Source organism: Camelina sativa, chromosome 8 (assembly GCF_000633955.1).
Source record: "Camelina sativa cultivar DH55 chromosome 8, Cs, whole genome shotgun sequence".
NCBI lineage: Eukaryota > Viridiplantae > Streptophyta > Magnoliopsida > Brassicales > Brassicaceae > Camelina > Camelina sativa.
The window spans coordinates 22903340-22930894 of record NC_025692.1 but is presented as its reverse complement, the minus strand read 5'-3'; the positions used below and the strand labels follow the sequence as shown (position 1 = coordinate 22930894).

The window sequence follows — 27555 nt, the reverse complement described above, 5'->3', positions numbered from 1 at the left end:
TTTTTTTTTTTTTTTTTTTTTTTAAAGCAGGAAACTGAAAATTTTGGTCATAGATGAATCTCATGATCAAGAAGATAATAAAATGCATCTTGTTTGTTATAATCGTCTTGAAGCAAAGCACCGAGAAAAGATTTGGTGGGTTGATAAGCATATCAAACTTTGGTTAAAGATCTCTGAACTATATCTAGAAACTAGCAGGGCTTCCGGTAGAAGCGGTCCCGGCGCTGATCCAGTGCATGAAGTGCTTTTGCACCATGTCCACGGCCGTGCTTATGGGTAAGAAAAAAATCATTTGCTTTAGGCTCCCAAAATATATAGTTTTTTTGTTTTTTTAAATATAGTGTATCATTATGGTTTTGGGAGTCTTATTATTTCCTAGTACGACTCCTTTTGAATATATATATATACAGATATGTTTAAGAAAATATACAAAAAGAAAAATAATACCCTAAATTGTAAATGAATCGAGTAAGGTCGTGGAACAGAAGCAAGATAGATTATGAAAAATTGGTGAGAGAATTTATTGAAATAAAAGAAATAGCGATTATGTTTTAGTTTTTTAGATTTTTTTTTTGAAAAATTTATATAATTTGAAGTTTTTAATGTTTATTTTATTATAATTTTAAATTTTAATATTTATTTATTTTTTAAAGTATATTAAAATGATCTCCGATGTAACTTCGCCTTAAGCACCGATAAATCTGGGCACGGCAATGACCATGTCCCATCAAAATTCAATTTTTTATTTTTATTTTTACTTTATATATTTAATAAATCTGAATTAAATCAATAAAACTATGTATACTTTTAATCTTAACTTAAACATATTGTTACATTTCTTCTTCTTTTTTTGACAACTCATCGTTAGTATTTTATGTTCTCCTCAAAATTTGTTAAGTAATTCGAATATCTAGTGAGAAAAACTTTATTTTTCTCCTAGCAATATCTTTCTTTTTTGTATTTTTTTTTATAAAATCAATTATATCATAATCGATGAGTTACGATAGAAGTATTGGCTATAATTAAATTGTGATGAGGATGCAAAAGGACTACTGTACCGGGTGTAGCCGATGTTTAAGCCGGCCCTGGGTAGAAGACAATATACACCTTATGCACTGTTAACTTTGGTGTTACGCTAGCTACTATGATATTCCTGATGCATGGAATTAACTAAAACTTCAACATTATTTTGTTGATCTGTTTTGATTATACGAGCAAGTAAATTAATACAAAATTTACTATTCTATTCTTAGATGGTTGAATTAATAAAATAAATTTAAGTTTTAAATTGCAATATAATAGGAAATAATCCAGTTTGATGTCTATTCATTGTTTTTGGTTGGTAAGCTTCATATTACTAATTCAATTTTTTTTTCAAGTAACATGATTTATATAATATTCTAAACGAAATAATTTGATACAAAATTTATTCAATAATTAAATATAATTATTTTGTCATTTTCGGGGACATCTGATAAAATTGGAACAATACAGAGAAAAAATAAATAAATATAATTATTAGATTATTGGATTAATAAAAAAATTTAAGTGTTAAATTGCAATAGTCTTACCCATTCCATCACATATGGTTCGTAAGCTTTCCATCACTAGTACAATTTTTTTTTCCAAATAATGTAATTTTGACACGATGTAATAGAATACATATCTTTTTATTTAGTTTAGTTTTGGTAGATTTGGATTAGCTTGGTGCAAAACCTGATGACCACCATGGCGTTGCGGATTTCATGCCTCCGGTGATACTTGGTGAACCTTTTTACTTGGTGAAGAAGAAACTCTGTGTGGGAGTTGAATTTTATAGTCATTTTATACCACTTATTACTGTTACTAATTTAGCTTCTTCGGTTTTACAAGCTTTATGCAGTAATGACTTGAGGTGGTGGGCCTATATTGACTATTTGTAATTCGACTGTGTGTCTTAGCCAAAAGTCATGTAAACGAATATAGAAGAAAATGAAATTGACGTTACATCTCTTATAGATCCAAAAATATAAGAACATGATGAAACAAACAATTCCGTGTGAACCATTACAGAATTTAAAGAAATAAAAGAGCTTCGATTCACTCTTTGTGCTTAATTATTATTTGATTTATGATTCACACAAAGGATCGGAGCCCTTTCATACCTATTATCTATGGACTCATTGTATATATAAAAAGCCTATATATATATATATATATATATATATATATATATTTTTTATGAAGTCGGTTGTGCTTCATTTTGAGAAAAAATTGGATAAGATTTTGAACAAATTGTATTAGAGGAAAAACAAAATCAATTTTAGAACAGGTGAATCTAAATTGGTAAAGGAAATAAACAAAATCAAATAAATCCCAAAAGGATTAGGAATAGCACTAAAGCATTATATAAACATTGATAGGGCAAGGTATTCTCTTCACAACTCATCATTCATCAACACAACACACCACAACAAAACTCTCTCTCTCTCTTTATTTTAGCGAGTTCGAGATCTCACAACCTATCTTCTTCCCTTGTCAATTTGTTCATCTAATCATGGCCACAACAATGAAGAAGATCTTCCTCTTTGTGCTGCTGGTGATAACAACCTTCACGGTTCTGTTTGGTTCTTGTTCGGCTACTGTCTACACCGTTGGGGACTCGGCTGGATGGATTGCAAAAGAAGGNGACGGTTCTCTTTGGTTCTTGTTCGGCTACTGTCTACACCGTTGGGGACTCGGCTGGATGGATTGCGAAAGAAGGCTTGTATTACGAATGGGCCAAGGAAAAGGTGTTTTACGTAGGAGACTCTTTGGTCTTCAAATACGATCCCTACGTCAACGACGTTACTCAAGTTTGGGGCGCTTTAGAATTAGAATTCTGCGAGAGTTCTTCTCCTAAAGCCGTCTACAATACAGGACATGATGTGGTAACCTTCACGGAACCCGGAGATCACTACTTCATCAGCTCAAATCAAGCTCAATGCATACTTGGACAGAGGCTCGACGTTCTTGTTGTTCATGACCCGTCACGTCCTATTCCTCCACCACCACCGAGCAAGATCCTTCCTTGTGGGGAAATCTACAAGGTCGGTGACTCTAAAGCATGGAGCGTTCCTGAAGAGAGCGACTACTATAACAAGTGGAGTGAGGATAAACTGTTTCATGTAGGAGATAGTCTACTTTTCGAATACGACAATCAAGTAAACGACGTCTTAGAGATTAGCGGTGACCTTGAATTCATAACCTGCGACCCGAGTTCTCGCGTAGCCGCCGTGCACAAGACGGGCCATGATCTCGTTACGCTCACCAAACCAGGAGTTCACTATTTCATTAGCTCAGAGACGGCTCACTGTGCGGCTGGGCTTAAGCTTCGAGTTGTGGTCGGACCATTACCCAAAGCCATTACTTTCACCAATTTTCCCAAGAAGATGGATTTTTCAGCTATGGACCGCCTCACAAAGTGGTTAAGCACTTTCATACCCCAGCCCCATCACTAAAGTTTTCGTGTTTATTTGGTTTGAAATTAGTGGTTGAAATTTTGCAGACTCTGTTTTTCTTTTCCTTGTTTCCTTAAGACCCAAGTTTGTTTAATACTTCTTGTTTTCAGTACCGATGTAATGTTTCAGATTTCTATTCATTATATAATACAATTTCAGTTTAGCTCTTCCAATATTTTTTGTCTCCAGAGTCAAGAAGATCAAATAAAGGTTTTAAAATTCTTGTTACTCAAGAATCTCCAGTCTGCATATATTTCTTCTAGTGTGGTTAATGATATTTCAGTCAAATTTCGTGGCATCAGCTTGCCATTTTCTTATTTGAGCTAACAACGACAAAGGTTTAGAAGTTCAAATTTACGGTGCGTTCATTTTGAGCTTGAGACTGTTCTGTAATCTTTAGTGTACGAGTCTGTTCATAGATTCTTCACCTTCTTCACTTCTTATTATATGTTTTGATATTTGATAGGTTTAGATTTCAGGAACAACTATTTCAAGAAACTGTAAAAAAATCTTATCTTTATAAAAACGAAAGACTCTTCTCTTATAAATTACAACGCTTAAGGTCCCCAAGTGTTTTATTAGCCACAACAAAAAGTTACATTAGAAACCAACGAAAAAGTAATTTAATTGTACATGATTTATGCAAAGCATATCCGAGATGTTAAGTTTCTCAAACAGATGTCTGACAAATTAGCGATTAGGTCTTCCAAAATAGTGTTCAATCTGCAGACAACCTTGAGAGGACGAACCACTTGTTTTAGTTCCAAGCTTGAATCTCTTACCACTTCCTGAGCTTGCATTGGCGCTCTATACAATGCAACAGAGAGGTCGTCAACACATTAGGCAAGGTATTGCTTATAGTGTTGAGATGGCAATAAGGAGGGTAAGGGGAGATAACAGAACTCAAAATTTTAAAATCCGGATTTTGTTGTGAATAAAGTAACATACTGAAAGGAGAATCTCAAGAAGAATGCGTAACTCACAGAAATTTGGGGTTTAGATCTCAGCACTTTGATTCTCCCACCTTTACCATCGGGTCCAATAGCGATCAGATCATCTTTGCTTGGAACTGAAGGCCCTAGTGATGGAGTTGCTTCGTTTCTCTCTCCATGTTTGCTCCATCTACTAAGGTTTCGATTTGTTCCACTTGACAACCAAATGTTTCCAGCACCTGCATTTAGTTTTTCACAATCTTCAAATCCACTATAATCAAGAACTTGAAATGATGATGTCGACCAAAAAAGTACCATTGCTGCCAGGTGAGACTGCTGATGTCGAGTCATTTCTGATGTTGAACTTTATATCCCTTACCATAGGATTATCACATTTCTCTTCAACACTAGTATCTGAATGTCTGATGCCAGAAATGGTTGTTTCAGGGACATCATCATCTACCTCGATAACAGAGTCCGTACTTTTAGTACTGAAGGAGCCTTCTCTTCCGCTTAAGCACGATCCATGATTGGTGAAGCCATCCCTTTTCTCTAATTCACTTAATGGTGTAGAGATGTTCTCAACAATGTTGTCAGATGGAAGAATTCTGAAAGAAGCCAAGCTCTCAGTTGGAGGCTTGTAAACTTCCCTCTCACTGCAATTCTTTGAAGCTTTTATATTCCTAAGAGCTCTGTTGTCTCTCTCTTCAGTTATCAACTCAAGTTCCCTCATTCGCTTCTACTCATAGAATAAAGATAATAAGAGCCAGATATAGAAGAACCAAACAAGATATAGTGCAACACCAAAAGACACACCTTTAACATATCTATCTTTTCCAGAGCTTTTTCTAGTTTCTCAGAAGATCGAGCTTCGCCTCTACCCAGCTGACTGCACTTTGCTAACAATTCCTTATAACTCCTGTCAGAGGATAGATATAGAATAATGTTTTGAATTAGAGACTTCACAAATGATGAATAGATAAGAAACGCAATGTACAGTCCCCGTTTCCACAACTTCTTGACCATATCTACTTGCTAATGAAATTTGGTAATTTCAAAGATTAACAAGCTGCTGTAAGATACTAGTAACCAAACAAAGTACTCTACTCTGCAGGAATAAACGGATGACTTAAGGTAAATCACCATCTTCCAAGGTTACTGAAGGTCATATGCTTTTTTAAACTGCTGCAGACAGGACTAATGGGAAACAATGAACCAAGTTCACAAAGTAAATGATGAGACCATGGAAGCAGTGACAAAATACCTATTTCTGATAACCAAGGACTTGACTAGAGTGTCAATAGTATCTTTTGTCTTAGCGTTATTCCCCAACATGGCTAGCTTCAGGACATCATCTTCTTCCAAGCTAAGATCAGAAACCCTGAACGCAAAACGAGAAGATAGACTCAGAAAGTTTTAACCAAAAGATTGAATAATGATTATATCAGAATCTGAAAACATTAGAAAAGAGTAAAAAAAATATCAAAGATTCTTCTTCGCACAGTTTAAGCGCTGCGAGCTCCTTGGCAAGAGCCATAGTTCTCTCATGTAGCTTAGCACACTGTAAAGTAAGCTGGATACATTCCTGTAAACAAACATAATATAAGAAACTCAACACCAAATGGAGGATAAGTAGAAACAAAATCATCTAATGTTGAGTAAAATCAAAAACCTCAGATTTCAACTTAAGCAAGTGCTGAGTGGTTGATATTTCTTGCAGAGACTCCCACCTTTTCACTTTATCCTCCTTCAATTGCTCATTGCATTGCTGCAACTGAGAGAAGCAAAAACAAACAAAACCAAAAATTTCACACAATCTTCCTCTTAAAGATAATACTAATCAACAAAGAACATGAATTAACACAAATCATGACCTTATCGGAGAGTTCAGCATTCTCCTTTTTCTGATTATCCAGAGAAGAAGTAAGATTATGAATCTTCCCTTGGAGACGCTTCACTTCAATTCTCAGTAAAACCGGATCTTCCTCGATTTCAACAGTCTTCTTAGAAGCAATCGAATCGATTTGATCCCCAGAAGACTGGAAATAAAGCCGACACGGATCTTTTAGAGAGCACTTCTGCTTACAGATCGGACAATTTCGCTTGTTCGTATTCGGGCAGTACTCAAACCATTGCTGCAAACTAGGGTTTTCCCCGAACAAAATCGAATTAGCAACAGAATAAATCTGAGAAAAAAAAAAAAAAAAGAGGGCTTTATCGATTGTTGTTCCGTAGTATTACTAACCAGAGTTCGTGAAAGACGTGGCCACAAGCGGAGATCGATTGAAGATTCTCAACCACCGGTTTGAGATCTTCGTAACAGATTGAACAAATAGCATTCCCCGCCGCGTTTTCTTCTGTCATGGCCATCTCTTCCGCCAATCCGCCGCGACTGTAGTCAGTTCCGACACCTTCCTCCTCCAGTCACCATTTTTTATCTCGAGAATATCAAAAGGAGGAAAAAAACATGGCGCGGGGGAGCAAAGTTGAAATTTTCTGAGGAACCGCGAAAAAAATGCGAGAGGCTAAAGGACGCACGAGTAAGTCACGTGATGACAACCAAAGTGGCCTTTGTATAGAGGCCCAAATTCTTTTAAAACCAAAAATGACACATTAAGCCCAATTACAATTATAGATAAGTGGAGTACACAATTATTAATAATGGGATCTTCCCAATAACTGGGGTTTACCGACTTAACCTGTATCAGTTGTGCAAGTTGTCCGATCTCCGAACAATCAAAGTGTACAACAACAACAAAATACATAAATCACTAAAACTTTATTTAGAAATTGTAAAGCATTAATTAAAAATGTGTGCATCAGTCAAACAAAATGTTTAAATTAATGTTGACTTTACTCGGTTTTAGTAATAATATTTAAATCTGTATATCTTTATTATTATTATTACAATATATTCGTTTCATTTCAAAATATAAGATTTTTTAACTAAAGCACGCATATTAATAAATATTTATTTTTAACAAGTTTAACTAATCAAAAACAATATTTTATAATATAAAATACTAAACAAATCTAAAAATTATATAGAAAATTGAAAATATCTTATAATATAAAATAAAAAACTTTTCTAAAACCTCTTATATTTTGAAATAGATTGGGTGTTAAAAAAACAAAGAAAGAGGTGGGTCCACGCGCTTTGATACTATGCTTCCTCGTGCAGCCCACTTGTAGCAATACTACTACTAATTTTGTTTTTATAAAACAAATTAAAGAAAAACCGTCCTCGAAGGTTTCACGTGGCTCATGCACACCCCTGACTGAGTCAGGAGAAACTGGACCGTTGGATGAGTGTTGAAGCAACAAAGCTGGGATATGACCGTCGGATGATGAATGACTGACTGATAAAAAGATGGTGATCGTTTGTAAGCCGTACGATTTTGACTCACAAAGAGAGAGAGAAGAGAGGAATCAACATCACGAGGAGGCGAGAGAGAGGGAGATAAAGATAATGGTAACGGCATAAAAGCATATATTTCTCTCCCAAAGGAGGGCCATTTGGGACAGACAGCTGTAGCTACTCCACCTCATCATCTCTTATCTTTTACTCGCTCGATCTCTCGCCGTGTGTGTGTGAACCGTTGATTTTGTTTTTTTTAATGATAATGTCAACCTTTTTTAACTCGCAGAGATCACGCGCTCTGGCACGTGTGCCTTATTCTGCTACACTGTCGAATTATCTTACCAATCTGTTTCCCCCAAAAAATGATTTACTATAATTTTATATTTTGTTTCAATATTTTGCCCTGTTTTAGAGATCCGTAAGCGTTAGTCTTGCGGTTGAAGTAGACTTAAGGGCTAACGAAAAAAACGAAAATTAAACGAAAATTAATCAGTGATTAGTTTTAAGATTATTTTATTAAATTAATAATAAAATATAAATATATAGTATTAAATATATAAATAATTTTGTTTATCTTAGAAACGAATACCAAATAAAATATAAATCTATAGTAATGTTTTTTATTACGGTAAACATATAATTTAAAAAAAAATTATTTTCATTAAAATTTTGTACATTAGTTATTGTAAAAGATCATAAACTCTTAATTTTAAATGTCTAAATAACAAAAATGTATATATTTGATTTATATTTATCTCCAAAAAATAATCGGTATATAGAAAATTAAACGCAAATTAATCGGAATAGACATGTTATAATCAAATTAGATGGACGTAATTAAATAATCAATAGTAGACGGGAATTAGTTATTAATCGAGACGAAGATTTAAAAAACAATATTATTTGAAGTTACTCTAACTAAATAATGCACATATTTGTGTGTGGATATTATATATTTATTTTCTAAGTTTATAGAAACTATTTACATGTGCTTTGTTGTTATTCTTAAAAGGTACAATGAAAGAAACAAATAGTAACCCTCCATGTTTAGAGTATGTGGCAGAGAGGGATCAACTATATGGTGCTAAGTGACAATCACTATCTTTCTAATCTACATACTTTACTTTTTATACACAATCGATGCATATTTTTTCCTCTCCAAAAAAAGTATATATAAATGGAATACATATGTTATCCATGAATGATTTTTAAAAAAATCTCAGTTGTTGGATTTGAATATTGTAATGTTGAAAAGCTCACAATGATCTGGAAAGCTTACATATACTATAATCTGAACAATTTCCAATTCCATAACCGTAGGTGTAAAAAAAGGATATTAACAATTTTTTAACTTGTTGTGCGCATCGATCAAAAGAAAAGTAGGGATAGGCACTAGTACTACGAAAGTATGGTTTCCCACTACTAATTCAATCAAAGCAAGCTCGCTCGCTCCCCAGAAAGCGCGTGTGAGAGACGCGTGGAAATGTCCACAAAGGAAGTTGTGAGGTTGACAAAAGTAAGAAGAAGAATTTTATAAAGATTTATTCAAAGCCTTTGACAATTCATCAAAGTCAACCAAATACAAGAAACCTGAAACCACTTCTGGTTTTTTCTGGGTGTCCAGCACTAGGCGACAAAGACAGGATAAGCATCGAGATACCATCTCCAAAACCACATAATAATACTTTAAAGATTTGTTAAACAAATAGTATATAAAATACGTTTTTATATATATATACACGCAATATGATTCCGACACTGTTCATAATTTCCAAGTGTGTTCATACTTATTTGCTTTTAAAACAAGAAATATATAGCTTTGTTTAATTTAGCTAATTTTTAATCACAAAGTAAACATATGTCCTGAGCATATGCTTTTCAGTCAAATAAACCCAAAAAAAATTATAATTTTTGGAACGAGATGTTTGCACAAAAATGTAATTAATAATCGGTTTTAGAGGATTCCTGATTTATGTTAGAATCCAATGATGTTTGCTAATTACAACAACATCTCATATTAGTTCACTGTGTTTACCAAAGTACAACATCTCATATTAGTTCAGTATGGTTACCAAAGTACCACCATCCGTACATAATTTTCGTTGATCTAATTTTATAATTTTCGTTGATCTAATTTTATAGTCGCAAAAAAATATTTTCAGCTCATTCTTTGTGATAGAAATCTATTTATTATATTTATATATATTTATCAAACTAATAAACTAATATCTGGAAGATGATAGTATATAAAATGGTTCACATGTGGAATAATTGCAATGTTTAAAAAAAATAAAAGAGAACAAAACAAAAATGTATTTTAGACTGTATTTTTTATCATCTAATAACAATTTAATAATAATATATTATCCTCTAATTTTTTCAACCCTTTTTTTTTATTAATCTTGCTCCTCTCACTCTCTTTATAAACATCTCTCCCTAACCTTCAAAAGTCAGCGCTCTCTTTTGTCTCCTCTGGCTTTCTCTTTCTCTCCTCAGAGATTCGAAGCTTTTGTCTCCTCTGCCTGAGTTACCAAAATCAAATGGCCGACGATTGGGATCTCCATGCCGTGGTTAGAGGCTGCTCAGCCGTGAGCTCATCAGCAACCACTTCAACGACCACCTTATTTTCCGGCGGCGTTTCATCTCACACGAGTCCTATATTCACCGTCGGAAGACAGAGTAATGCCGTTTCCTTCGGAGAGATTCGAGATCTCTACACGCCGTTCACACAAGAATCTGTCGTCTCTTCGTTTTCGTGTCTGAATTACCCAGAAGAACCAAGAAAGACACAGAACCAGAAACGTCCCCTTTCTCTCTCTGCTTCTTCCGGTAGCGTCACTAGCAAACCCACAGCTGGCTCCAATACCTCTAGATCTAAAAGAAGGTTCGTTTATTTCTTCACCAATCTCTGTTTAACAACACCAATAAAGTTTTAACCTTTTGTAAAACCCATCAAGCGTCCTTTTTTCTTGTGTTGAATCGAATTTTGTTGTGAAGATGTGGTTAAAAGTCTCAATTTTGTCGAACCCATCAAGAAAGTAATTAGCAAATGGAAAAAAGATTGGGATTTGTATTTGAACCCATCAAGAGTTAATTTCGAATTTGATTGTACTATCAAGAAGGCCAAAAAAAATAAAGTTTCTGTTTTAATTTTTGTTGTGTGGTTGCTTGTTACAGAAAGATACATCATAAGAAAGTGTGCCATGTAGCAGCAGAGGCTTTAAACTCCGATGTCTGGGCGTGGCGAAAGTACGGACAGAAACCCATCAAAGGTTCACCATATCCAAGGTAAAAAAAATTACACACACAAAAAAAAAAAAAAAAAATTATTTTTCTTTATTTACCAAAAATTCATTTATTGACTTATAAATGTGTGTATTCTTTCAAGACAAAAGAAACTTGTCTGTTTTTGTGATTCTGTCTGCTTTTAGTTTGTTAAATTATCTCCGTTTCAATTTTGGTAATAATACAAAAAAACATTCTAATTTATTTTTATTTTTCATTTTTTTTTAAAAAGAGGATATTACAGATGTAGCACATCAAAAGGTTGTTTAGCCCGTAAACAAGTGGAGCGAAATAGATCCGACCCGAAGATGTTCATCGTCACTTACACGGCGGAGCATAACCATCCAGCTCCCACTCACCGTAACTCTCTCGCCGGAAGCACCCGTCAGAAACCAACCGATCAACCGTTGACAACTAAATCCCCGACGACCACGATCGCCACGTATTCATCGTCTCCGGTGACGTCAGCCGACGAACTTGTTTTGCCGGTGGAGGATCTTGCGGTGGTGGAAGGTGTCGACGGAGACGAGGATCTATTATCTTTGTCGGATACGGTGGTGAGCGATGATTTCTTCGACGGGTTGGAGGAATTCGCAGCCGGAGATAGCTTTTCCGGGAACTCGGCGCCGGCGAGTTTTGATCTCTCTTGGGTTGTGAACAGCGCCGCTACGACCAGCGGAGGAATATGATTACGGCTTAGAAGAATACTCTTTTTTAGGGAAAGATAATAGAAGAGGATTAAGGAATTATTCTCGGATAATATGTATAAATAGGAAAAAGAAAAATGTTCTTTGTTACTTTTTTCGGGGGTTCTTCCTATATATATTGTTTCTAAATATCTTAGAAAATTTTAATTGTATATTCGTTAAGCTCGATTTTTGATATTTGAGATGAAGCATATAAGTTAGATTCTTGTCACAACTCACACAACTCACAAGTAAAGAGGACGATTTAAAAAAAAAAAAGGACGATTTATAAAAAAAAGATTAGAGAAAAAGAAAGTCAACCAAAGATAAAAGCATATCTCACCCATATGTTTTGGTTGGGAGTCATTTCGTCGTCGATGGAATGATTTAATCAAACCGAACTATACCAAACCGAACCAAAATTTATGTACAGACCATTCGGTTAAATATTTTACAACAAAATACGGAAATGTAAAATTTCACACATATTCTTTTTTTTTTTTAACCAAACATTAAATTAAAAAATGACTCCGCGATTGGTTGCCCAGACTGAAGGGAAAGAGTTTACAAAAGTAATTTCAGAAACTAAAGATCTTGAAAAACGAGTCAGACAGTCTGCTCTCACGTTTGTCGTCTTCAGAATCTGGGTCAGAGTGAAGGAGGAGAAGGATAATCTGAGGGGATGAAAATCTTCCAGTAAATTCAAGAAGGTCGGCCAATCATCGGGGGACTGCACCATCGCCACTAGCTCGGAACTGTCCGTCTCAAAATTCTGACAATCTACCCCCACCGCCTGAAGAGACTCTATAGCCCATATCAAGGCTTGTAACTCCGAATGAAGAGGTGTTGGACTACGTATAAGGCTTCGTGCTCCCAAAAGTAGCGTCCTATCTTCGCGATTACCATACCACCATCCCAAACCCACCAATGGATCTGAACCTTTCCAGGAACCATCAACCTGGCATCAAGAAGAAAAATCCCGTACCTCCGGGGATAGATGAGGTTCCAAGTAATTCGCAGAGAAGGACTTGGCCTCCTCCCAAAGAAGTTTATCGTTAGACGCCTGATTTATAATATCAATTGGCTCTGCCTCAATCCCTTGAAAAACCTTCTTATTCCTGTCTTTCCAAATTGTCCACAATATCCATGGAAGCACACAGCCACTACCAAAACCCCTAGAATGGGAGGAAGCCCTCCAATAGAGAAAGTCTAAATTTGAATACACTGATCCATAGGGAAATCCATTTGGGATCAGTTGAACCGGAGACAACTCCCAAACCATACGCGAACGTACACACTCAAAAAGAGCATGATTAATAGACTCCACCTCAGAACCACACCGTTGACATATTCCTTTTTTTTGGAACAAATAAACTTGTTCACCGTTTTGGAGAACAAGTCAATTTGGGCTTTATTTATAAAACCACAAATTTTCCATTTTGATTCTCGATTTCTTTTCTCTAAAACCTTTTACCTTCTATGTGGTACATAACTTATCGACCGTATAAATACTAAAAAGATTTTCCGTAACATATATTAATGATTTGTATATCTTATTATCATTGCATTATTTGTGAAATTATGTTAAATGATTTCCTACATGTATATGCTTGTATATAATATCTCAATTTTTATTACCAACAAAAAAAGTATCTCGAGAGTATATACTATATAGTATTTGAACAGCTTATGCTCGAGTTTCGATGAAGATCATACTCATTTTCTTAATCAAGGGGTTCAAAACAAAAAAAGTTTAAACTATGGTATTTGATAGGATTAATTACAAAAAAGAGCCTTTTTCTGTAATTCTTATCGAAATAGGTCAATCTCTCCGGACTTGCGTAAGTAGGCTTTTTTCAGTAAGAATCAATTACATATTTACCCTCCACGCCTCAGAGCGACATTTTCCATTTTGAAATAATTAATTCAATCTTCTATGGTCGAGAAAACGATGATGACGTTACCTTTCACACGCCTCACAATTAAAGTTGTTCGTCGCCAACCGAGAAATCGCCTCGTCTCTCTCAAGAAATCACGAGGGTTAGCTGCCGTTGAATACATCTTTGCTTATCTCAATTTTGTGGTTGCTCATTAATCATCTGCTACCTTAAATGAAATCGGCAATGTTGTAACAGCGTCACCTCAGACTCCGTGACAAATCTGAGAAATCTCCCTCGTCAGTAGTGATTCCGTCATTCTAAGTCAGTAATCTTCTTCCTCGATTTCACCGATTCCGTTTTAACATATCTGTGTACATCATATTCATTTGTAACCCAATGTCATTTTCTAGGTTTCGTTCCTCGCGTTGAATGTTTTCGCCAGTACCTGTGATGATATAAATTCAGAAGGTTCACGTAAGTCCTCTAAGATTACAATATTTGTAATAAGTATGTTTCGGTTTTGTTGAATACTGTCTTCTACGGTCTATTGCAATATGTATCAATTGCTTCCCATCAATACTGTCTTCTAGGGTGGATTGTAATAAGTATGTTTGGGTTCCCTCGCATACTGTCTTCTAGGGTATAGTGTAAGGAGTATGTTTGGGTTTAGAGGAATACTGTCTTCTAGGGTATAGTGTAAGAATTATGTTTGGATTCCCTTGAATATTGTCCTGTAGGGTATAGTGTAAGAAGTATGTTTGAGTTTAGGGGAATACTGTCTTCTAGTGTATAGTGTAAGAAGTATGTTTGGGTTCCCTCGAATATTGTCCTGTAGAGTATAGTGCAAACCATCATGAAGTCAAGGATGACAATCATTTTGAGACATTTCTTTGAGGAAGTCTGAAATACTGCCTTCTATGATCTACTGCCTTATACGGTTTTGAACTACTAAAAGAAGTTCATATGGGTTCCTTGCAGTACTGCCTTGTAGGGTCTACTGTTAGTATTATGTACACCTCTCGTTTAACCTGTCATGCTTTCTGTCAACCACGTTAATTTGAAGCTCATATCAGGAACTAAACCGAAGTGCAAAGATTTCCAAAGTCTGTTTTACAGATTTACTGTCTTCTAGGGTGTACTGAGAATACAATGTCATCATATACCGTATGTTGTGATCTTTGACATTTCCGGTACATATGTTTATAATGCAGGCTACCTTCCTCACAGGCTTTTCAAAGTTGACTCCTATCCTAGTCATGCCGTTCAGATCAACTCCTACTCGAAACCCCGATACTTGATAGATGTCTTCCGTGTCTTACAAAGGCTGCCTAAGTTAGATTTGTTATTAGCCTCGCCTCTTGGTTCATTGTTTTCTTTACCTGTTCGTCAAAGTTCGTTGTCGGTTGTACTAAATTGACAGCTTCAGTCTCGAAGGTAGGATCAGCACCAACGCTATATGGCCTCATTCCGCTCCCACTAGAAGATCCATCACCAAGAACGACGCCCTTCCCTTTCTCATTTTCCCCATCAAACAATTGACGCCTCCTGGAAAGAATAGAGTTACCTTCTCCCTGACCCATTGAAGTCGTTCCAATCGTATACATCCTTCGGTTCCCAACATCATCGTCTTTATGACCTCCTGTTTCATGGTCCCTACCCTCTTCAGCTGCAACACACAGCTTATTCATACTTTGTCATGAGTTATCAAACGACATATTATCAAGAGAGAGGAGTAGATTAAGATGCACTGCAACTCTCCTGACATTAAGGAAGTTCCTTATACCCATTGTTGACGTAATAATAACAGGAGGTCTACGGCTAACAGAAAACATTGACAGTTGACATGGAAGCCAGTAGCTCAGCTTTGGTTTCAGGTTCAAACCATATAGTTCGAAATCAGTTGTAACATTTGCGATTAGTTCCTCATAACTCAGTCCCAAACTTAGAGCCGTGCTCCGTCCATAACATTTCTTTGCGAGAACAAAATCCCAGTTTCCTCTATCAGAACACTCCCAGCTACCTGCAATCACGAAGACTGCAACCTCATCTCCCTGAAACAAAGGAAAAACATTTCACACATGAATTTGAGTCTTACATTGTCCAAAGAGTTTACAAACAACCATCATTTTCTAAGAAACCTACAATATTCACATATGCCAACAAAAAAAATCAACAATAACAACCAACAAATCAGGACTTCTACTACCTTCTCTACAACGAGGTTAGTCTAAACAAATGAAATTTTGATATAGCCATAGTCGGATTCCCACACCTAATCAGTTCTCCACATACTAAAGCTTAAACATCTAGAATTATGTTATCTACTACAACCTCTTATATTATCAATCTTCAACGGAGAGGTTAGTATCCTTACCTCAGCATTCATATCAACCACCGCTTTTCCACGGCGTCTCTTTCAAACACCCCCAAATTTGGTTGTCTCTGTCGCCTAAATTTTCAACCTTCAGTTATCAGATTGAAAATAAAATAACAGACTATAACAGATCTTATATCCACACCGACCTATAACAACTGTTATATATCCTTCGAAGTATGGAGCTTTTACCTAATCGACGACTAATCCTAACACATCGCAATTTCTCCACCACATACAAAACCTAGCTACAGTAAGTGATGTCGTATCACCCCTTAATCTCTTTAATTCAATCGATAACACTCCTGCTCATAACAGAAGGCTAAAATTGTAATTGTAAATGAAGGAAAAAGGCCTAAAAACGAGAGTCTGGATAATCATACCTATTCTCTAATATTTGGCCCAACAAAGGCTCTTATTTGTAATAATCCCTATTTGATATGATCAATCATGATGAAGCATTGGTGTGAGAGCAGGCTGCGAGGAGATGTATTGATTATGCGGACAAAGTTTTGAAAAAAAATAGAAGATCCGTATTTTGTAAACATGTGAGTATGAAGGTGTGAAGTTTATAATTGGTAAACATTATAAGAAAAGAAAAAAATAACATTCTTAATATTAAAAAATACATGGAATCATTGTTTAAAAATGTCTATTGGGTGTGACTAAATGAAAAATATACTTAAATGCAAGATATATACTCTAGAATTTTTTGATTACAATGGTCAGAATATAAACATTGATGTTCAATGATATAGGTCATACGATCATACCATTTCCAGCCTCATAAATTTTATTCATCAATTCAAGAATAATTAACAAACTAATTGGATAAAAAATGGACCAATATGTGCTAGTGATATCCGTCGATTTCAAGATCACATGAAGAGTTAAATAAGCTCACATTATCGATTCTAAACAAAAAATTAAGTTAATGATTTTATACTCACCAATGACGAAGAAAAGAAATACAAACTAGGAAAACCATGTTTTGAAAACTAACATATTAATTTACATATAAATATCTAAATCTTACTATAATTTTTCCTTGTTTTTGTAACCGAAAATCAAAATTACCAAATTTTTAGAAATGTATACACTTAATAAATTTAACGTGTGTTATTGGTGAATTAGATTTTGGCATGTATCAAAGAAATAGTTCATTTAACATGGATATTAACCGATAAATATGAATGTTAAAGTTCAAAATAATAATATAAGTTATTTAAATTAATTTAATTGCTTAAAAATGTATACATATCATTGTAATATAGTGTTTATAATTCATATATGAAAACGCAAAAAGCAAAATAAGTAATGAGTTTATAAGAATGAATCTATATTACTTTATTAGAGTATGAGTATAGCTTTATTTGTGCTTTGATTTAAAAATTATGATGCATGTTGTCATAAGTGGAGCCAAAAAAAACTTGAGAAAAAGAATCAGGTTGTAAGAATGAAATTTTGATTATTTGATGAGTATATTAGTATATCTTTATTTATGTTATATTCATAAGTATTAACACATTTAAAACAGTTTGACATTACTAAATTATTACTTATATGGCATACAGAAAATTCCAATAAAATGTTGATTTTGTGGATTTCTATTACCTATATTTTCTTAAAAATTTAATTATTTAAATACTTCCTCTTTCATATTATATAATTTTTTTGGCTAAAAGCACAAATATTAAGAAATAATAAATATTTTATCATTCATAAAATATACAATCAATAGATAAAAATAATGCATTAAAATTATAAACTAGTAAATTTTTATAAATTGTGCATAGAATTAGTAACTTGGAAAAATTAATAAAATAAAACAACGGAAAGCCTATATTAGTCTATATATACTGATTATGACATAAATAGTACTACCTGAAATATAGATTTGATATTATGTATATTATTATTTTTATATTAAATATTGTAACTTTTATCTAATAAAAAATGAGAAAAATATTATAAAAATCCCCAACTTCCAAATTTAGGACATTTTAATCACCAACTTTCATGTTGTTATTTTAATCACAAACTTTCTGTTGACTTGACCATATAATATCAAAGTTTTGTTGACCACGCCGTTTTAGGCACAACGTTTATTAAATCCCTAACCCTAAACAGAAAATTCCAAATTTTCTCTATAATATCAAAATCTCTTATGCAATCTCTCTGTTTCGATGAATTCAAGTTCAAGATTTGACACATATGGTTGCGTCTGATATGCTCAAATTTAACGTTGAACTACTCTCTCAAATTAAAAGATCAATTGTAGTACTTAGGGATCGTATCCACAGGGACTCTAGATCACACAATATATTTAATAATTTTTTTATTATGCTAAGCCAAAATATTAATTTAAAAGCAATGCAAAAACAGAATTCAAAAGTGTTGTAAATTCAGGAATTAAAAATGCTAAGCCTTGGGAAATTCTCAGGAAATCATGGAAAATCAGATCAATTAATTAAGTAAGCAGGATTCAATAATTAAGCACCGTTCTTGAACTCTAAACATAATTGTAAAATAAATCAGTTCTCACTGCAAATATTATCTAAGTTTTAAAACCCGAAAATCCAAATCTCTTTGCAAAATTCAAGTTAAAAACCAGCAATAAAATCAAGTTTAGATAAGTTCACAAAATCACTAATTCAAATCTCTTTGCAAAAAGTAATTTTGCTCACCAAAAGTTTTTGTCAGGAAAATCAATTATATTCTCATATCAATTAATAATCCTAAGATCTAAATCCAGAGGACTAATCAAAGATCTAGCATTAAGAACAACCTATGGTGAAGAACAAGAAAGATAATGAATCCAAACAATTAATCAATCTAACAATCCATGAAATCCCTAATGAGAAACCCTAAACCTAACAAGCAGATCTACTCAGACATAATCAATGAAACACAAATCATATTCTGAATAAATTGCATTAAGAGATTAAAAGAAGTAGAAAAGGAGTTTTGAATTTTCTATGGAAGGAGTCTTGATTCTTCTCTCCAAAAGCTCTCTAAAATCTCTCGGAGATTTATCTCAAAAGTTGCAGGAAAAATAAAGCTTAGGTCTAAACAATGACCATAAAAATCCTATAAATATTCCAAAAACACGGCCAATGACTAATGATGCAAATATGGAAACTTTGGGGCAGCTTTGTAAATCTTCAAAACTTGTGGGAAAACTTCCAATTATTCTGTTAGATGATGCATCGATCGACACCATCACTTGCATCGGTCGATGCCTTCTCTGAATTCGTCTCCCAACTTTGCAGCTTCAGCCTCAATGCTTGAATGTATTCCAAATCCTCCTATTTAGCTTCATTATGCTCTCATCCATGCTAAATCTTATAAAGACTCAAAAGACTCTAAAAATACCAAAAAGACTCTATAAATAAGACTTATATCATGGCTAAAAACACCTAAAAACCATGATATACCAGCGTCGGTGAGTGTGGTGTGTCATCAATGGTGTAGAGAGAATTTGGGATTTCCTTTCTAGGGTTATGAATTTGTGAAATTGGAATCGATTTAGGGATTTAGTTTCTACAATTTGGTAAAGGATGTTATTTTTGGCGTTAAAAACATGGTCGTTTATGCAAAACAGTAGCAGATAACATATAATTTATTCTGTTTTTGAGTTCATTAACAGAGAATAAACGACATGCCTAAAACGGCAAGGTCAACAAAACTTTGTTATTTTATGGTCTAAATCAAAGAAAAGTTTGTGATTAAAATGACATCTTAAAAATTGGTGATTAAAACGTCCCAAATTTAAAAGTTGGGGATTTTTATGACATTTTTCCCCAAAAAATGCGTATAATTAAAATCCCGTTTAATACAAAGAAAATATTGTTAAATTATAGTAGTATTTATTGAGTATTTATTTTAAAAATTTGCGTATTTGGATAGATATATTTTTTTTTGTTCTGGTGGGTTGACTATGTTTAAATACTCTGAAGTCTGAACCCGTAAGAGAAAAAAAACCAATAAATAAAGATTCCACGACCACAATTGCAAACCCGAAAATTTCGTCCACCGTCGCATATCTCCGGTTGATTTCCTCGTTCGGCCACCGGCGAGAAAATGACGTCTTCATCACCGAAGTCTTTACCAGGTTCTGCAACTAAAGACATCGTTCTTGGAAATCCCATCCCTCCCGATGATGACTCTCCGGTAACTATAGAAATTTTTTTGAACTGTATTTTGTTTGTTTATTAATACTATTTCAAATGTTTCGGGATCCATAAGAATCGGCTTTTCTCATTACTTGCTTCTAAATCTTCGGCTTAATTTATTAATATCCTTCCTTAAAGTCTGCAACTTTTCTTGGGGTTTCGCCTTGTACCCTCGTGGGGTTTCCTAAAAACCTTCAGAAATCTCCATGTGCAATTCTAACGCTTGTGCTTTAAGTATGTTTGTTTATTAGTATATGATATGAATCTCCCAAGGATTTATATATTAATTCCACTAATCCCTAGGTACACTGATGATGTTAAAACGTTCATCACTTCACCTCTGCAACCAGATTTTGTAGAGATTTGCTGATTTTGTACAGAGCTTTCAAGGATGGGGAAGACGAATGTATTATCCAAGATTAGAGCTTTCAATGGCGTCAATAGACCCATCTATGTGTTGGCTGGTTTGGCTTTTCTTATCTCTGTTGCTACATTAGCTAAGTTCAACTACATCACACCTCTACGCTTCTCTGATCGGTTCTGTAACTCTCACGGAAGCTTTGAGGGGGACAACTATAATATCGGAAGCCAAATGAGGAAGACGATCGAATCCGCCATTTTTAAAATCCACCAAGAAATGGATGATCTCAAGGCTTTAGAAGCTAATTCTTCTTCAGCTTCTGGATCTATGTTTAGGCATGTAGCTTTCCTTGCGGATGTTCTTTCACTGGTCCAGTCAGTTCATTTGGACTTGCCTTCGTTCGAAGAGAGATTCGTAGATCATCCCTTGAAGCAGCTGAACGGTGACCCGGGAGAGCATTTCATGAGAGAGGAGATAAAGAAGTACATAAAAATCAAACCAAACCGGCTTGGGAAGCAGAACTTCATGGGAGCTAACGGAACATTCACCTCGATCGGACACGCTTGTTTCGCGATGAAGAAAGATCTTGAAGAGTATATGGACTACGATGTTGGCGAAATCTGCAACGACGATTGGAGGTTAGCTCAGAAGCTTATGGTTCATGGATGTGATCCTCTTCCTAGAAGAAGGTGCTTCTCCCGTGCACCGCAGTTGTATCACAAACCGTTTCCGATCAACGAGTCTCTATGGAAGCTGCCGGATAATAGGAATGTGAGATGGGGGCACTATAAGTGCAAGAACTTCGCTTGCCTCGCTAGCAACACAACAGCACGAAAAGGGTTCTTCAAATGCACTGATTGCTTCAACCTCACGCATCATGAATCGCCTAGATGGCTTAACCGAGGAGAAATCGATCCTGAGACGAACCAAACTGCAGATTTCTCGATAGCCGAAGTACTCGAGATTAAACCGGGAGAGATGAGAATCGGATTGGACTTCAGCATTGGCACGGGAACTTTCGCAGCGAGGATGAGAGAACAGAACGTTACGATTGTATCAGCAACCATCAACCTCGGCGCTCCATTCAACGAGATGATCGCTCTGCGCGGTTTAGTCCCGTTGTATCTAACCGTGAACCAACGGCTACCGTTCTTTGACAGCACGCTTGATATGATTCATACGACGAGGTTTCTTGATGGATGGATCGATCTAATACTTCTTGATTTCGTGCTGTTTGATTGGGACAGGGTTTTAAGACCAGGTGGATTGTTGTGGATCGATGGCTTCTTTTGTCTCAAAGAGGATTTGGATGATTATGCTGAAGCTTTCAAAGCGTTGAGGTATAGGAAACATAAGTGGGTTGTGGTGCCTAAGAAAGATAAAGATGATAAAGAAGTTTTCTTCTCTGCTGTGTTAGAGAAACCTCCAAGACCCTTTAGATGATTGACCATTATTCATTGCATAGGCTATGTGTGTTTACAATATTGTCTTTGTACTAATATTCTTACTGTATTAAACAAAAAATTACAGAAAATGTCAAAATAAATTGAGATGTATTTTTAGTTATATGTTTTGTAATGAAAAATATGGAAGATTCCATTATGATGCGGTAACTTATGTTTTGTAATGACTAATGAAGCATAGCTTACGATACGACTGACTAATGTAACTCTCTGAGCTATATATGTCGATATATAAGTAACTGCTAGGACCTAGCGATATATACAACTTTTGCCTCTTCGATTTCGTTACATCGGCAGGGTAAAGTTTTTGGGAATTCGGAGAATGGAGGAGGAGAAGCTAGAGATCGTCGGACCAATGGAGGAGCCGTTGATGGGGAACATCGTACCAGAGGAGGATTCGCTTTCCTCGTCAGATACTGATAGCGAGAAACCAGGATCCCCTGTTCCTATCAATGCTCCGATCTACCGTATGTTTGGTAGAGAACGACCGATCCACATGGTTCTCGGCGGAGGTAAACGTATGAAACACTCTCTACACTCGTTCAATGTTCATTTCTCATAGATTGGTTCGGTTTCATTGACATTGCATCTAAAGGGATAATGATTACAAATGTCTTCCATCAGATAGCAAGTGAATTTGTAGAATTAGAAATTAATTGATTATGTGACCTAATCAGCTAGTGGTTGGGTAATTTGTTGAAGCTGCTGATGTGTTGCTATGGAGAGACAAGAAGGTCACGGCAGGATTACTCAGTGCAGTGACTGTGATTTGGCTTTTGTTTGGATTTGGAGGTTGTAGTCTTCTCACGTTTATATCTCGTGGCTCTATTCTCTTTCTGCTGCTCTCATTCCTCTGGTCCAATGCACTCAACAAGTAAAGATCCTTTTGCCGCACATCCTTCCCTGATATATGTTAAGTAAAACCTTATTTTCTTATTTGCTAATCTATAATTTTGTAGATCTCCAGAGAACATAGTGGAGATTTACATCCCTGAGAAGCCATTACTGCAAGCTGCTTCTGTATTGACCTTTGAGCTTAACTGTGCTTTTGCAACCTTGAGGAGCATTGCGTTAGAGAGAGACATCAAGAACTTTGTAGTGGTACTTGTTTAGTTTCTAAAGTCTTGTTTAGAGAAATCACTGAAACGACTTACGAGCTTGTTTCTTTTTGTTGTTTTTGTGTTCTGAAAATAAGGCACTCATTGGACTTTGGCTCGTATCGATCATCGGAAATTGGTTCAGCTTCTTGTCATTGCTCTACATCTGTAAGTACACTGCTCGTTTTCACTTTTCACCCATGCTCTTGCTTATCTATCTACAGATCATGTATTGACCTAATTATAAAAAACAGTTTTTGTTCTGATTCACACGGTGCCAATGCTTTATGAGAAGTACGAAGACGAGATTGATCCAATTGCGGAGAAGGCTGTGATTGAGATGAAGAAGCAATACCAACTATTTGAGGCCAAGTTTTCAAGTAAGATCCATCATCATTAGCCAAACAACTCAGAAATCGAGAGATTGAACTAGATTTGATTAATTTTAGTTTAGTTCATTTATCTATATTCCTCTATTCCCGTCATTCCCCTGTTTGTGGTTTTGGTTACTTACCAATCAAGTCATCTAAACTACTGTGGATATAAAATGGGCTGGGCCTTTCAAATAATTCTAGAAAGGTACTCCCCATCTTTTTATAATTGAAATCTAAATCTTACACTTCTCCATGGTTAATCTATATTAAAATATATGCTAATTGCTGAGGTTCTATAGAATCTTACCTTCAAATTAGATAGTTTTTAGTTTTTACCTGAAAATGTCAAAATAATTATCTAAAATGACAGAGAACACAAGTCACCAAAAAAACAAGAAGACCAATTGATGATACTGGCAGATAAGGCCGATATGTGGGCCTAATTTCAATATTTTAAGCCCATTTAACACCGACAGATCCAACATTACGACCCGATTTATTAAACGGAAATAAAGAAAGAAAGAAATAAATTGGTAGTAAAAAATAAATAAACTCTTCACAATGAAATCACAATCGCCATTGTTTCTGTTATTGAGATCTCCCTCCATCAGATCTAACACTCCCCACTAAATTTCTTCTCTGTATAGAATACACTTCTCGATTTCGAATAATCGTCTGAAACTACAAATTTTGTTTAGCTACAAAATAAAAAAAAAAATGGCGCAGCAACAGTTCCTTCACCAGCGTCCAATCCAAAACCCATTCACAAACCCGTTCTCGTCCTCTCCTCTTTCTAATTCATCAGCCTCGAACCGTCCAATCTCACTCTTCAGCCGCAACGGTCTCCTCCTCTTACTCGCTCTCCTCGTTATCCTCGGCGTATTCTTACCCTGGGCTGGATCTCCTTTATTCCCGTTTCCAAACAGGCTCTCTTCTTCTCAATCCAGATGGCGCGACTATTCCCTCTCTCAAGCCGCCAAGTTCGTCGCTAAGAACGGTACCGTGATCGTCTGCGCCGTGAGCTATCCTTACTTGCCTTTTCTCAACAACTGGTTGATTAGTGTTTCTAGACAGAAGCATCAGGATCAAGTCCTCGTCATCGCTGAGGATTACGCTACTCTCTACAAGGTTAACGACAAGTGGCCTGGTCACGCCGTTCTCATCCCTCCGGCGTTCGATTCTCAGACGGCTCACAAGTTCGGTTCCCAGGTATACCATCATTTCCATCCGATTTTATCGAATCTGGATTTTGCGTAGTGTCTTTGTTAGTTTTAGATGATCTGAGATTCGATACTTAGTTTCCTTCATACTGATGTTCGTGTTAATTAGCTGATGTTATCACACTGAGATTGGATACTTAATCTGAGTTTTTGAGCCATGTTTGGTAAATCCATGGCTGATCCTATGAATAAGAGCTTGTATTGCGATGGAATTGATCGTATTAACTGACTTCTCGTATCCGATTAGGGTTTCTTCAATTTCACAGCACGTAGGCCGCAGCATCTCTTGCAAATTTTGGAGTTAGGTTACAATGTAATGTACAACGATGTTGATATGGTCTGGTTGCAAGATCCGTTTCAGTATTTGGAGGGAAAGCACGATGCATACTTCATGGATGATATGACTGCAGTATGTACATTCTCTCGTGCATCTCCTTCATCGATTGGGATTGACTTAGTTAGTGTATTTATTGTTTATCTTCTTGATTATGGTTTCAGATTAAGCCGTTGGATCACTCTCACGCTTTACCACCTCCGGGTAAAAAGGGGAGGACTTATATATGTAGCTGTATGATTTTCTTGCGTCCCACTAATGGCGCAAAACTTCTCATGAAGAAATGGATCGAGGAACTTCAGACCCAACCTTGGTCCAGAGCCAAGAAAGCAAATGATCAGCCTGGTTTTAACTGGGCACTTAACAAAACAGCTCATCAGGTATGTTTCTTCCTGCTAGGTCCATTATAAAACAATAACTTTTGTGTAAATTAGTCTCAAGCTTTGATTGCACAATCGTTGAATTCATTGAAACTGGAGCTTTAAAACTCACAAGACTGAATCCTTTGAGATTCCGCTTTCTCTAACCTTAGCTACTCGTAACTCTAATTTACTTAAATGTACAATTATGATTTTCAAGCTTTGTATCAACTCCTCTAATCTACTTACCGATGTTAAATCACGATAAGCTTTTTATTACTCAGGGTTTAATGATATCACAGCTTAATAAAAACTCAAAAGACTGGACATTGTAGACTTTTAGTACTCCTACGATTGTTCAGTTACGATGTTGCTTCAATCTCAAAGGTACTGTAAAATCAATTGTTTGTATTCATTTTTGTGATCTCTGTTCTGCAGGTGGATCTCTACTTGCTTTCTCAGGCAGCATTTCCAACAGGAGGATTGTATTTCAAGAACTCGACATGGGTAAAAGAGACAAAGGGAAAACATGTCATAATCCACAATAACTACATTGTCGGTTTCGAGAAGAAGACCAAACGATTCCGTGACTTTGGTCTATGGCTAGTCGATGACCATGCTTCAGAGTCTCCATTAGGGAAATTAGAGTAAATCGAAAAAAGAAAGATTGTCTATCTCTCTCTATCTATCTCTGTCTATCTTTTTGTTATTGGAATTTTTCAGGCCGCAAAAAGGAGAAAGATCCAGTGAGTAAATTAGTTTACATTTTTGGGGGTCTTTAAAGTCATGTGAAAAGGTGTTTATATGGCTAAGTCAATACCACGTGAGTTGAGTTTGGTAATGTAGAACTGCTAGAATTGGCCGTCGAGTCTGACAAATCGATGATATTCAAGTCAGTTTGCAATCAGCATTTACACCCATGGATTTCATAATTTCTGGCATATATGGTGTGGGTTTAACTTTAACAAAAGGGGAAATAACAAAACGGTATCAAGTGCTTTTGGATGATTATGTTATGTTCATAAAGATAAGAAATTAAAATTTTGTTTGTTGGGATACCAACTGATATTTATGTTTTATTTTCTGTTTTGTTGATATGAAATTTTACTTTTATGATGGCAACAAGAAAATATAGTTTGGTTATGATTTGATAGATTGTAAATCCTGTTGGTTTGAAATTTTAATAAAGTTTTAGAGTCTATTGTTATTAAATCAAAATTTTGTTAAAATATGTTTATCTCTAGTGTTATTGGTTTCAAACTTTTATAAAGTCAATAAAAGTTTTTGTTTTATTCAATTAAAACAAAAGAATCTAGGATTGTTAAATGAATTCAATTATTATGTTATTGATTCATGATTTTATATATTTTTTTGCAAAATAAAATTCATGGAAAATATCACAAAAATACAAAAATTATTTGGAACACTTTACAATATTTTAGAAATCTAAACAACAAAACTATAAAATACTCTCTACTAATTCATAAATATTTTGTTAAAATTTTCAAATTTTTTTATAAATTAGAATCCAATTACCACCTAAATTTGACACAAACGTCAACTATTGAAATTGTTTGTTTTTTTTGTAACAAAATTCTCTGCAAAATTTTGTAAAATAATAGAAAAACAAATACTGACAGCTAGCATATGGGATACGAGGGTCCACAATGATTAATAAACAAATTTATTTGAATTATAGTTGGGGATGGATGTTATTTCCATATACTTTACAACATGTGACTAAACCAATAATAAATATTACAATTATAGACTTTTTGGAGGATGCTGCTTATGTAAGATTTACCGTAAATGATAAACATAATGATTAATTAATTAAAAATCAAATACTACTAAGTTATTCTTCTTGACGTCGTCCATTGTTGGTCATATATATACTCACTAGACTTTTTTCCTTTCTTTCTTGCATTCGTGTGTTTACTACTAAAACTATTTATACTCCCAGATCTGATACATTTATTGCAATTACTTAAATCCAATTTCAATAAATAATGATTTCTATATACCTTGATCCGTAAAATTAAATTACGCGTGTACCATAAGAATAGAATATTTGAAAAAAATGTTATCTTATAGTTATAAATTTTAAATCCCAAACTTAGAAAAGGATAATATACTTTTGGGATTATTTCAGTCGTACCAAAAAAAGATTATATT

General features: G+C 35.0%; 7 protein-coding genes across 9 annotated transcripts; 5 read left to right on the top strand and 2 right to left on the bottom strand.

Annotated features, from left to right (window-relative positions):
• Positions 2537–3509, top strand: LOC104709838. Its single transcript, XM_010426391.1, has 2 exons — positions 2537–2578; positions 2667–3509. The coding sequence occupies exons 1-2, from the start codon at positions 2537–2539 to the stop codon at positions 3477–3479; spliced, it is 855 nt and encodes a 284-aa protein (XP_010424693.1). The 3' UTR covers positions 3480–3509.
• LOC104708010 (E3 ubiquitin-protein ligase TRAIP-like) lies at positions 3979–7162 on the bottom strand. The gene is made up of 9 exons (XM_010424485.2): positions 6657–7162; positions 6286–6553; positions 6084–6185; positions 5914–5996; positions 5676–5792; positions 5228–5330; positions 4727–5150; positions 4463–4650; positions 3979–4286 (listed from the first exon to the last, which is right to left on the bottom strand). The coding sequence occupies exons 1-9, from the start codon at positions 6779–6781 to the stop codon at positions 4170–4172; spliced, it is 1527 nt and encodes a 508-aa protein (XP_010422787.1). The 5' UTR covers positions 6782–7162; the 3' UTR covers positions 3979–4169.
• On the top strand, positions 10206–11971 carry LOC104708007 (WRKY transcription factor 22-like). Its single transcript, XM_010424484.2, has 3 exons — positions 10206–10656; positions 10950–11060; positions 11290–11971. The coding sequence occupies exons 1-3, from the start codon at positions 10313–10315 to the stop codon at positions 11744–11746; spliced, it is 912 nt and encodes a 303-aa protein (XP_010422786.1). The 5' UTR covers positions 10206–10312; the 3' UTR covers positions 11747–11971.
• Positions 14701–16244, bottom strand: LOC109126029. 2 transcript variants are annotated; one of them, XR_002033110.1, is made up of 3 exons: positions 16190–16244; positions 15998–16072; positions 14701–15674 (listed from the first exon to the last, which is right to left on the bottom strand). XR_002033110.1 is itself a non-coding variant. In XM_019229076.1 (2 exons), exons 1-2 carry the CDS (start codon positions 16007–16009, stop codon positions 15318–15320), a joined length of 369 nt encoding a protein of 122 aa, XP_019084621.1. In that variant the 5' UTR covers positions 16010–16244; the 3' UTR covers positions 14701–15317. The 2 variants fall into 2 exon arrangements, 1 of the variants encoding a protein (XP_019084621.1); XM_019229076.1 differs by having other exon boundaries at positions 15998–16244.
• On the top strand, positions 19971–22153 carry LOC104708006. The gene is made up of 2 exons (XM_010424482.2): positions 19971–20170; positions 20476–22153. Exon 2 carries the CDS (start codon positions 20564–20566, stop codon positions 21974–21976), a length of 1413 nt encoding a protein of 470 aa, XP_010422784.1. The 5' UTR covers positions 19971–20170; positions 20476–20563; the 3' UTR covers positions 21977–22153.
• Positions 22277–23629, top strand: LOC104708005 (reticulon-like protein B7). Its single transcript, XM_010424480.2, has 5 exons — positions 22277–22514; positions 22699–22870; positions 22956–23097; positions 23192–23261; positions 23348–23629. The coding sequence occupies exons 1-5, from the start codon at positions 22319–22321 to the stop codon at positions 23491–23493; spliced, it is 726 nt and encodes a 241-aa protein (XP_010422782.1). The 5' UTR covers positions 22277–22318; the 3' UTR covers positions 23494–23629.
• LOC104708004 (UDP-D-xylose:L-fucose alpha-1,3-D-xylosyltransferase MGP4) lies at positions 24020–26436 on the top strand. Of its 2 annotated transcripts, none has more exons than XM_019228882.1 (4): positions 24020–24676; positions 24935–25096; positions 25192–25401; positions 25819–26436. In XM_019228882.1, the coding sequence occupies exons 1-4, from the start codon at positions 24185–24187 to the stop codon at positions 26029–26031; spliced, it is 1077 nt and encodes a 358-aa protein (XP_019084427.1). In that variant the 5' UTR covers positions 24020–24184; the 3' UTR covers positions 26032–26436. The 2 variants fall into 2 exon arrangements, with proteins under 2 accessions (XP_019084427.1, XP_010422781.1); XM_010424479.2 differs by having other exon boundaries at positions 25186–25401.

Coding starts and splice junctions, on each gene's coding strand:
- LOC104708005 (XM_010424480.2), top strand. CDS start 22,319: ATGGAGGAGGAGAAGCTAGAGATCGTCGGACCAATGGAGGAGCCGTTG. Junction 22,871..22,955: donor TGGTCCAATGCACTCAACAA/GTAAAGATCCTT, acceptor ATAATTTTGTAG/ATCTCCAGAGAACATAGTGG. Junction 23,262..23,347: donor CTTGTCATTGCTCTACATCT/GTAAGTACACTG, acceptor TATAAAAAACAG/TTTTTGTTCTGATTCACACG.
- LOC104708006 (XM_010424482.2), top strand. CDS start 20,564: ATGGGGAAGACGAATGTATTATCCAAGATTAGAGCTTTCAATGGCGTC.
- LOC104708010 (XM_010424485.2), bottom strand. CDS start 6,781: ATGGCCATGACAGAAGAAAACGCGGCGGGGAATGCTATTTGTTCAATC. Junction 6,554..6,656: donor CACGTCTTTCACGAACTCTG/GTTAGTAATACT, acceptor GGAAAACCCTAG/TTTGCAGCAATGGTTTGAGT. Junction 5,997..6,083: donor TGCTTAAGTTGAAATCTGAG/GTTTTTGATTTT, acceptor GTTTGTTTACAG/GAATGTATCCAGCTTACTTT.
- LOC104708007 (XM_010424484.2), top strand. CDS start 10,313: ATGGCCGACGATTGGGATCTCCATGCCGTGGTTAGAGGCTGCTCAGCC. Junction 10,657..10,949: donor ACCTCTAGATCTAAAAGAAG/GTTCGTTTATTT, acceptor TGCTTGTTACAG/AAAGATACATCATAAGAAAG. Junction 11,061..11,289: donor AAAGGTTCACCATATCCAAG/GTAAAAAAAATT, acceptor TTTTTTAAAAAG/AGGATATTACAGATGTAGCA.
- LOC104708004 (XM_010424479.2), top strand. CDS start 24,185: ATGGCGCAGCAACAGTTCCTTCACCAGCGTCCAATCCAAAACCCATTC. Junction 25,097..25,185: donor TCATGGATGATATGACTGCA/GTATGTACATTC, acceptor TTATGGTTTCAG/ATTAAGCCGTTGGATCACTC. Junction 25,402..25,818: donor TTAACAAAACAGCTCATCAG/GTATGTTTCTTC, acceptor TCTGTTCTGCAG/GTGGATCTCTACTTGCTTTC.